General features: G+C 35.6%; 1 protein-coding gene across 3 annotated transcripts; it reads left to right on the forward strand.

Moving 5' to 3' along the window:
* The first annotated feature begins 445 nt into the window (after nucleotides 1-445).
* On the forward strand, nucleotides 446-3,818 carry LOC119078916 (ATP-sensitive inward rectifier potassium channel 1-like). 3 transcript variants are annotated; one of them, XM_037186650.1, is made up of 9 exons: nucleotides 446-551; nucleotides 1,640-1,709; nucleotides 1,779-1,926; nucleotides 1,989-2,189; nucleotides 2,258-2,544; nucleotides 2,615-2,770; nucleotides 2,849-3,029; nucleotides 3,092-3,214; nucleotides 3,634-3,818. In XM_037186650.1, the coding sequence occupies exons 2-9, from the start codon at nucleotides 1,699-1,701 to the stop codon at nucleotides 3,769-3,771; spliced, it is 1,245 nt and encodes a 414-aa protein (XP_037042545.1). In that variant the 5' UTR covers nucleotides 446-551; nucleotides 1,640-1,698; the 3' UTR covers nucleotides 3,772-3,818. The 3 variants fall into 3 exon arrangements, with proteins under 3 accessions (XP_037042545.1, XP_037042546.1, XP_037042544.1); XM_037186651.1 differs by lacking the exon at nucleotides 446-551 and adding an exon at nucleotides 1,402-1,478; XM_037186649.1 differs by lacking the exon at nucleotides 446-551 and having other exon boundaries at nucleotides 1,529-1,709.
* The last annotated feature ends 7,777 nt before the right edge of the window (nucleotides 3,819-11,595 follow it).

The following is an 11,595-nucleotide window of genomic DNA, read 5'->3' on the forward strand; positions in this document are numbered from 1 at the left end:
TATGTTAAAGACATCACAGGGTCAGGCTACTTGATTGTATGAACATGAAACTAGGTTATGGGATATTCCATTTTTTTGACGTTGCGAATTGGAACCTCAAGAGATATCAATAGGTGTTACTGAAGGAGATCTGTTATTAACAACGACGACTAAAATAAACAATCAGCGCTGGCAATCAGCTTTTCTATTAACGTTACGTTAAAACAAAAGAAGTAGAAGATTTTGCGGTAATCGCATTCAATACAATAAACAAACGAAGTAACAAACAAGATCCATCTACCAAACGCTGAGCCATGGATTATTTAACTATAACGTATTTAACGAGTCGAAAGTTCACATTTACGAATTCAATTCTTGCTTTAAATGCCGTGTCCCTGCATTTCCAATTCACATTTAAGAAGAACAGATTGATGCTAGATAACGGCGAGCATTGAATGTTAATATTTCATTTCATTCAAATTGCGAATTCTTACATATAAGCATTTATGGCTTCCATAGATTTCAATTCAGTTCTCAGTGCATTTTAGAAGAAGATACTTGTGATTCATTTGGTTAGTAGAGTCTCGTATTCAGAAATGGAAATAATTTGCGTAATCTGGTGCGTGCAAAAATCAATTGAATGTTGGAACGTAATGAGAAAATTTCTAATATTTTCTTTCGTTGTTCAGTTGTTTTGTTTTTCGTTCTGTGTTCTGACTTAGACGCTCTGCAAACATTTTTACGACAATCGTGTTGCTTTATAAATTTTGTTTCTAATCATCGCTAATAATAGTCAAGTCAAGGCCTAATATTAGAACACTTTTTGCGAATTTAGTAAAATTTATGGAGCTTTAGTGAAATGTAGGGAAATTCAATGAAATCTTAGGAAATTTAGTGAAATTTACTGAAATTCAATGAAATCTAAGGAAATTTAGTGAAATTAGTGATATTTGTGAAACTTGTCTCTAATATTACTTCCTGAATAGTATTTCGTGTATCAAGTTCCAACAAAGTTCGTTACAGCACATGAACCTTTTACATACGGCTTTATCCTTTCATAATGACGACGAAATCAATGATGTGCTCCAGGTAAAGTCGTCTTTTGTCATAAAATTCACGTGGTAAAGACAAATGAGTAAACAAAAATTGTATTTAAATTTGTTGAAAATACTGATAGAACAAAGTAGTAGATTCGGTAGTTGTATTTTGATCAAGATGAACATCAAAAGAACTCCTATATCTTAGAGCTTGGAGCTTTGTTTGGGCTAAAACTCACGAAATTTCTTAAAATAACTCCTACGAAACAGATACGCAAACCGTTATTGCTAGACTACAGCTTTGGATTCGTTCGCTAAAGAAGTTCCAGAGTAATAAGATTAGTCATAAATGCACTGATGTACATAGACTGGAATATTTCATTGAAAACAAAAAGTGAGCTCAGCTTCTCTTGCCTAATGAATATGGATGATGAACGAACAATGTTACTCACAGTTAGCTAGGTTAGTACCGCGATATCTCGCCGAATAAATCATTGTGACGGATGCTTATCTTCATCACAAAATTTGTTGATGTTTAAATTTATGACCTCTGCTGCTTCTAAGACACGTTATGTACACATTAACGGATTAATTTGATCATGTTTCGCTTATTTTCCTACCAGTTTTCTCACAAGTTTTACCTGATACTCACTTGAAGTGATCGTTCCAGCTTGCAGAAGAAATGCATCCGAAGTTAGTGTATATTTGTTGTTACGTCCCGTCCGGCACAGTTAGAATGTAATTAATTTTTGTTATTCTCAGAAATCGGTGTCCAGCTGATCCATCTTTTCACGGTATTCGGAGTCGAAAAGCGAAACGGATTGTGAATAAAAACGGCGATCGAAATGTGCTTTTTACTAATATACCGGATCGGGCTACCAAATATTTTAGGGATGTTGTCACAACGCTGGTGAGAATTTGTTTGTCAGCCTCTTTAGCAGCAAGTGTTTGTACCAAATCTACCGATTGCAGATTGATGCTCAATGGCGATTTTTTCTCACACTTTTTTCATTGAGCTATATGTCCTCTTGGTTCATATTTGCCGTTTGCTGGTACCTAATTTCGCATACCCACGGAGACCTAAACCGAAATTCAGCCGAAATAGATGATATTCGTTGTGTCGTCGGATGTAAGAGTTTTGCCGATTTTTTTCTGCTAAGTTTGGAAACTCAGGTGAATTGAGACGAGTGTCCGAAAGCCCTATCCACTTGACTGCAATAAACGGTACTTGACTATTTTAGGTCTCAATTGGATACGGTGCTAAATATGTGACAGAGGAATGTCCCGAAGGAGTTTTCCTAATCACTTTTCAAGTAATCGTCGGTATTTGTATCAACGGAGCGATGGCCAGTCTAGTCTACGCTAAGATGACTAAACCATCCAAGCACATAGGTGTCATGAATTTTAGCAGAAAGGCTGTTATTTGTCAGCGCAATTCCAAACTTTGCCTAATCTTTCGAATCTGTGATATCGATCATGCTCATGTGGTAGGAACGAAAATCACTGCATTTTGGTTCGAGGAACGATTGTATGCACAATAGACTCCATCGATCCGAATCGCGTGCACTTTAAATTTGCATTTTTTGATTGATTTTCAGTTCGCCCGAAGGTGAAAAACTGAAGAACCTGCAACATACGTTGAAGCTGCAGAATGATGGAAGCGTTTTTTTGATATTTCCAACAACAATTTGCCATGTGATTGATGAGACAAGCCCACTGTATAATTTAACACAAAAACAATTACACGAAAAGAAGTAAAAATTTGTGGAGGGTCGGAACCACTGACTGCATTAACACCACTGACGGACACATATTTTTTTTTCTTCAAACAGATTTGAATTGCTCGTTGCAATGACTGGAAGCTCACGAACAACGGGTCAGTTGACCCAATGTCGGACATCTTATCTGCCACGGGAAATTTTGTGGGGCAATCGTTTTGTGAATATTGTTTCGTATAACCGTTCAGCACAGGTGTACGAGGTGGACTATGATCGGTTTGACGATGTGATCGAGGTTTGTGTTCGCAGAATGGCCTTGATCTGACAGTACAATTGACTTATTCGGAACACTTTCAGTTTGATACTCCATCATTGAGTGCACGAGAACTGAACGAAGCCGTTGAGGAGAGTGAAAGTGACGAAGTACCATCCGTTTACTACAACGAAAATTTAAATTACATCGGACATTGCGTAACAGAGGTGTGAATTTTACAAATTTGATTTGAACGAATGTGATGTTTCGCGGACGAATCTGGTACTTCTTTTGATAGGATTGACGTAAAATCTTTTACTTCGTTACTAAACACACATAACACATATTTTACTATAAGAGGAAATTAAAACTTCTTTCAATGCTGATTTTGTCGTCAATGCCGATAACAGATGCAAGATCAATTTGTATGAATTGAAAGTCGTCAAGACACATTTTGTGAGGACATCCCTATATGTCGTCTGAATTTATCGTTGATTTTTCGTGTGATCTCTCCTCTTGTCCTACTTTTAATTTCTGATTCATTTTTTATCATTGACATTTTTTCATACGTCCACTTCTTGTAAAGGCCATTCTCCTATCCCAGTCGCTGACGAACAAAGTATGAACAAAATATTTTCATATTTAGGACTACGACAAGATAACGGAACTCGAAACATTCAGCCAACCGAGTGGCCTCATCAGATCGCAGAGTGAACAGTACACTATTCGGTTGCAAGGCATATCTCATGAGCGATCGGTCATCAGCGACAAAATTAGTTACTAAAGCAAATGTGAGTAAATAATGAAATGGAAAATAAATTTTAAAAACTTTCTGGTTTTACCGACTTTTTCGCCCTAGTTCGTCAAAAAGGTTAAATTTTTGACCACTGCACTGTGGTGAACACATCCTTGTACTACGCTCTGCTCTTCAGAAGTTTTCACGGCCTATGTCAAAAATACAATTTTTCGGTCCTAGTGACATAATAGTAGATTATACACCTCTGGCCAAAATGATTATTTTGATGTTCTCTGGTTAATGAAGTCTAATGTCACAGCTGTCTAGAATAATGGTAAAACTACAAAGGCTATACAAGATTTAGTAGCGAAAATGATTTGATCAGATGAAGTAGTAGATTCATAGTATGTTACGTCACTGTTTGTAAATATTTGTTTAGACAAGTGTGAGGTTTGCGGAACGAGCCGAAGGCGAGTGGAGTAATCACACGTGCCTAAACAAGCATTTACAATCAGAGACGTAACATACTATGAATCTACTACTTCATCTGATCAAATCATTTTCACTACTAAATCTGTCACAAGCAGTGATGTAAAGTGCACTTTACCATGCATAAGCATGTAAATATATTATATTTGGTGATCGTCTGATGTCAAAGTTCGAGACCAACATTACATTGACTTCGAATGGGACATTGCCTTTCAAATTGCGCTAAGCAATGCCTGCTACAGAATAAAGAAAGATATCTATAAATGGAAAGATTTAAGTAGAAGCACGTATAGAAATATGCACGCCTGGACCTAGATTTAAATCTTTTAGGGATTAAAATTTAATCCCTCAGGAATTACTTTCCTTACATTTCGAAGTTCGAGCTAATAAAATTATTATTTATTATATTATTATAAGTTATTTTTTGGATGTGCCGACATCTTTCGAGATTTGAGCCTACAGAACATCAGACGAAAATCTTCACACTGATATCTTACGTTCTTAATCCCGTCTGAGTTTATTACGAACAGAGAAAAAAATCCCCGCGGCATTAAAATACGTGTTTTAATCCCTAACCGTCCAAAATCAAAAATAATCTCACACCGACTTAAAATTGAAATCCAAAATTTTTATCGGTGGCGGACGAGATAAGATACACTAAGATGGACGTTACGTACTCGATTCGTACGGGTCGTCTAATCGCCATCACCAGCCAAGCATAATATGTTTTATTTGAACACTCACTTGATTGAATGTTTATTTAGACGAAAAGGAGGAAAAACAAAAAGAAAAGCAAAAAAGAAGCACACACAAATGATGACTATCAACCGAAAACCATTTCTTTAAGAGCATTGTAGGTATGTACATTTATTATGAATTAAGGTGGTTTTTGTGGCAATACGTTTCATGGAGGCGCAGATGTTTTAATGCGATTTTAAAATTACCCTTAGTCATTACTTTTTGTTGTTTTTTCTTATTAATTTTTTTTTTTACTTTTTCTCTTCTTCGTTTTTTTTTCGTACTTCGAATATTACGTTTCTTTTGTGCTAAGTGAAATTAATAGCAAACGATATGATATATTTTCCCTAATTACATACCTATATAATATTATGCATTAAAAGGTGGTGTGGCGCGTCTGATATAGGTGTATCTCTTTCTATACACGTACAGATAGACAGAGTCCCTGCTAAACATTTTATATGCTGGCGGTTTTTCTGTACGTATTATACACATCTCATTTGCATGGAGTGTGAGTTAAAGAATAGAGATTTTTGTTCCGAGTTTTTGGGTTGGTGCTATTGGCGGAGTGGTGCGCTTTTATTTTAAAAGTAGATTTAATTTCGCTTTATCTATAAATCATCAACGTGTATTGTCTACTTCGGTCTAGTAGCTAGTGAGATGTAAGCATTTCTGAAAATAATATTTTTCCGAGGGTGGTTTGGTTTATTGTTGGGTGCGCTGCTACTACGATATTTTATTGCTTCTTTTGATTTTATGGTTGCAAGAAAGTTTTGTTTCAGTTTTTTTTTTCTTGTTTTACTTTCTTTCGGTATACCATAGCTTCGATAGTGACTTTCAGTTTTCATATTCAGCCCAATGAATGCTGGTAAACTTGGTCCTAGTGTGGGGGCATATTGTTCGGTTTTAATTAGAAAATATGATTCAATTTATGTGATTTAAACTCCGATTCATTATTCAGTATTCAATTCAATGCGAACGTTTCGTGCTTCTTTGGAAAGAAATGTGTCCACACAAAGAGATTCAGAAAATTGTATTGTTTCCCGCACACAGATTCAATAAAAGATCACACCAAAGACTTGTGACGACGACGAGCATAGAGAAATAAACGACCAGAACAGTGCCTATAATCATAGCTCCTGCGCGTCAACGTCTAATTTAACAGATGTTGTAAAGGGCTTCATGATTTAATCATTTGTCGAAAAAAAATTAACGTTTGTGCCCGACGGGTAGATAAAAATAGAAAATCCTTTGCGCTAAAAAGAGTCAAATCAATCCCCAAAAAAGTCTTTTAAAATTTAAGAAAATCAAAAGACAAACCATAAATAATCCTGTTTGAGTTTGATATTCCTTTAAAACTGAATCCTCCATGCGACTCGTTTGTCATTTACTAGTCATCTGTTATCAGCAACGACGCAATAAATGAGCCATGAGCCCTGGGTAGTGTTCCCTTATACAGTAAATTGTATGTTATAACTAACGAAGTACAAGATCTGCCACCAAAAACTCCAAAATATAGCTTAAACAACAGAAGTAGCAGATCTGATGACATTCAATTTATACTGTGGTAATAGTAAAGTTTACTTTATTGGGAAGCAAGAAGAATGGAAGACTTAAAAACATTTTGACGCTAGCAATGAGTTTGGTAGTTTTGGATCCAAACATTGACTACTATAATACAAATGAATACAATGAGTAAAGTAAAGTAAATTACATCACACAGTTCAAAGCGTTTTTTTTGCCAAGTGTGAGTGTTGCAGCCAAAAGGGGACTGCAATCATACAATGCAACATACAAAGTTTCAATGTCAATTAAGGAATGACTCATTTCCCGGTGGTGCAATGTGTAAAATTTTTTGCTTTGGCAAGTGTGAGGGTTGCGGAATGAGCCGAGCGCGAGCCAAAATAACAAAACAAACATGAACTTTACCGCATGTTACCATATAACATGACTTACAATACCCTTGCCAAAAAAGGCATTTTACTTTTTTTTTAAACGTGAGGTTAAGCCGTAACGCTGTGAAGTGAAATTAACTTTAATTGACGCTTTTCTGTAAATGGTTTTACTCCCTTCCACTGGTAAATGAGTCACTACTTCTCATCCCACAAAAGTGATTTTGCATGACTCCACGGAATTAGGCCTTTTACCGTCGTCTCTTGAAATACCTGGTGGATACAATACATTTTGGATTCCTGCTGAAGTGAATGCCTGAGAAAATTTTTTGAATGTACTGTCCCCTGCTAAAGGGGAAGTAATCTCCCCTAAAAATGGTATTGAGTTCTCTACTGAATCAGCGACAGGTTAATTTACTACACTCCAATACTCAACAATAATATCTGCAATACTGCAATGCAACATAAGTCTGCTGAAACGAAATCTACAAATTATATCGCCACCTCATCCCTCAGCACAGCAAATTGATACTCCGCACATCAATTTATCCGTAACCCTAAATTTATCAATTAAATTCGAATAAATCCAAACACATCATTAACACACATAGAATTAAAAATGAGCACCGGCCAAATCTCATCCGAGCGACTTTCAAGCAAATGCAACCATTTCGATTGCCAACAACAATTTACTCAAATGGTCATTTATCCTCCAGTCCATTGCACCCTCATTTAATGATGTGCGAAAGGGCAGAACCGTAATATTAATGGTTAACGAAATTGATACAGAAGGCATGGATAGATTCAGATAGGAATAACCCCGTTGTCGTTACCGAAACGCACAACTTGGTATAATCTAACTGGAATTTCAATGTTTTGTCGGTTTATATTTGATGTGTGGACTATCTGTTCTTTTCGCCGATCCATATAGTGGCACCAACATCCTAGCCGCTGGGGTAATACCTTTTGCCGTGTAGATTTTCGGATGGAAAATGATGGTTTTCGGCTTAATATCAATGCCAAAGCTTACACAGACGTTGGTGTGCGGCGATTAAAAATGTGTGTGAGATGCTCCGTTCGTAAACCCCTTTTCCGTTGTTGCGTTTAATGGCACAGACAACGGATACAATCAGTATAAATACCAGAAGCAATTAATCGATGTCTCTTTAGTGAATTTTCGTTTTGTATCAAGAGTGAGTGGAATGTCATTTATTTCCGATAGGTCAATTAATGATGTGCTCCAACGAAGATTTTCCTATTTAATAAGTTCGAAAGACGAAGTCAACGGAAGGTCGATTTGTTTTATGAAATTCAATTTTGATTCAGATGTGGAACATTTTGTGTTAGAGACAGAGACCGGTAATGAAATTCAAATTCGACTATTCGAGAGAAGTATTACACAACGTATGCCGGTTTAAAAAAAAAAAAAATTTCGATAGATTTTGGGATATATTCGACAGAGTAGCCGTGGCTAAATAGTAGTGCCAGTTTAAGGATTAACAATTTTGAACGTGTGAACTGATGTATACGGGTTTTTTATTGCGGCGTCCAAAATCTGTCAAAATCAATAAAACCTATAGTAGAGCTTCGTCTCTTACGAGAAGGCTTAAAAGAATTTGTAAGTGAAGCAGATCACCATTGAGTGAATACAACATCAGAAATAAATTGCTGAAAAGTCTGCTTCATTTGCACCAAATCCTATTATTTGTGAAATTTAACGAAATTTGCAAAATTTAACGAACTTTTGTGAAATTTCGAGAAATTTGTCAAATTTAACGAAATCCAAAATTTTAATTTAATAAATTTCGCAAAATTCACGAATAGTGTTCACTGATTTGATGTACACTTTTAGAGTTCACACAGTAATTATTCGTTAAATTTAACCAGTGAATTTCGACAAGTCTACCCATATAAAATATCCAAATAAAAACTTCTAAAGAGAAAACTACTCACAAATAGTTGACTTCATGTAGAAAATTATGTTAAAAAATTAGCGACTCACAATTGGGATATAATTCTTGTTTCGGAGGTTTTAGGTCATAATTTGACGAAAATTTTACGAAAATCGAAAATTGATCAAATTCGAAATTTTGTAAAACGTCTAATTTCAAAAATGTTGGATAAAAACGTCACATGCAATACACCGAAAATTCACACCAGTCATTCTCCGTGCAAGGAGCCAAGTTTCACCCATTTCAAGGGGTCTATCTACTACCCCACTTAGTCGATGTGTTTAGTTTTTTTTTCCGTAGACTCGTCTCGTCGAGTTCATTTAAGCTATAATACAATGTCAGAGTAACCATACATCCAGAAATTTATTAAAAAACCGTTCCCATCCATCGAAAAACCGTGTAAAATGGCACTTCGAGGCCAATATCCCAAAATACAGAATTTTCCTGAAGTAATAGCCGATCACAGTTTAATTTTTAGGACTACCCTGAAAATCGGTTGTCTACTTTCCGAGATAGCCCATCGATAGATAGACACATAGAAACATACAGAGTAAGCTGAAGGATTTTCATTGTTTAGTATGAAAAGCACGACAGAGTAAAGTTAACCAGGCAGGAGCGCTGATTTGACTAGGGACCTGAATAATCCAGTAGTCCTATATATTTTGCGAATAAAATTTTTCTATTTATGTTCATTATAGTTCATTTTCATGCAGTGCATTAGGTCCCTTATTTGACGTTTCGAAAATGAATCGCTACTGCCTTGTTTATTTTACTCTGCCGTGATGAAAAGTGATCACTATCAAAAGGATGTATCTCCTGTCATTTTGATCCAATTCTATCGAGTGATAGCTTGTTTTGTTCATATACATATTTTAAGCGAGAATATGATGGAGTAGGTTTTCTGGAGATGTAGATCAAAGTGTAGAAAAAAAAAAGTTTGGCTATACATAGTGGAGCGCCCAAAAGCATTATTCGTTTGCTTTTTTCTTACAGAAGGGGCTAGCGCCACGGACTCCGCTACCACTCCGTCCAAAATTTGCACAGTGAAATTCACCGGACATTACTGTGAAACACTCTTAATTTTTACACGATCTTCAAAAAAAATTAATTTTACGAGATGTTTTAAAAAACGTAATGTAAAAATGTCTGAATCGACTCTCGAACAATAAAATTTTGTGTCCAAATAAGCCACCTAAAATCGTACACAGAAATTCCACTCACAGAACTAATTCCGACAGCCGCTTCTGCCAAAATAAAACAAATACATCCTAAAAACACAATCATTATTTACGCAGTGTTTTTCAACTATAAGCAAACTGAAAAAGTGTTGCATCAACTCCACCAACCTTTGCATTTAATTTCCAAATCGGACAATAACTGTGTGGGGAAAAAAAAAAGGGTTTCGCATTTCAAATTAATGTACTTCAATTTCTCCTCTCACTGGGCTGGGAATTAAAAGGATTCATAATTTCTCAAAACGAATAAGATTTATTTATTATTTATTTAACACTTTTCGTGTTTTTCCTTTCGTATTGATGGAGTGAGGAGGAATGAGAGAGGATTGAAATGAAAAATATTCGCTTGTTAAGCTGGAACTGCAACCATCCGCACCGTTTCATGTTCATTTCTTACATTCCGTCCACCAGCATAAATAAAAATGTTCGAACGAAAAAAAGGGGAGCTCCATCCGAATTTATTTAACGGCACACACAACATTTCAGTTTCATATTTCGATTCATTTACCTTTTTCGTTGTTTTTTAATTGAATTTCTTATTTAAATTGTAATTTAATATTAATGACAACTGGGACTTGCTGGAACAGTGCTCACCATCAACTTTTCATAAATTTTCCTCTGTTCTGGCGAATGTGGCTGAATGATTTTCTGTATACGATGCCCAAGATAATTTTTTTCTTTCATTCTCTGCCGTTCGTCTTAACCGAAGAGGAATTAGAAAATTTATTCCCAGCGAGATTCGGCTACTTAAAATTGTTTTGAATGGAATAATTGGTGTCGTCTTCTTATGTAATTAGAGGGATTTTTTTGCTGGTAAATTAAGAAAGTGTGAAGCTAACGGTATAATTGGATCAGTTTTTTTTTTGTATTCGCGTTTCTGGATGGAAATTTGGATTAACAAAAGAAAAATATTCATTTACACATTGAATTATGTGACATGGGGTCATTAAGTGTATAATAAAATTTCGACACAACATTACCATCATCACTCATGAAGGATAATCCGCTTTGATAGTCAAAATAAAAATCGTTTCGCTAAAGCGACCCATACGAAAACTAAGACTTAAATGCTAATCACGCAATATATCTGAGAAAAGCCAAAGCATTTTGTCTACTTTGCATATAAGTCCAATAACTGAAGGCATACGAATTTTCAACATAAATCATAGGCAAATAATCTGTTGCAGACTCTCCACTCCATATCCCATATATACCCATCTACCCATAGACATTCAATTCGCATAGAGAAAATGAAATATCCCTCGAACTGAACGCAATATTGTAGAGATATGCATTTATGTATTTGGATGGCTATTGCATCTATCTATATAGATACGTACAATGTGAAGTTATTTCTCATGCACAAACGCCGTCTCATACACATAATAGCAATTAGACACAAAGAGGCTTCCTTAGAAGACAAAGCGAATTTTCCAGAAATCGCTTTCAAAACAGACAATTTGTATGGATATTAGATACAAAAGCAATATCCTAAGCAGCTGTTGCATGTGTACGAAATGGCCCCAATAAAATATAAGTTTTCCGGTTTTAGCCGATGTTTCGTTA

This window comes from Bradysia coprophila, unplaced genomic scaffold, assembly GCF_014529535.1.
Source record: "Bradysia coprophila strain Holo2 unplaced genomic scaffold, BU_Bcop_v1 contig_297, whole genome shotgun sequence".
In the NCBI taxonomy this organism is placed as follows: domain Eukaryota; kingdom Metazoa; phylum Arthropoda; class Insecta; order Diptera; family Sciaridae; genus Bradysia; species Bradysia coprophila.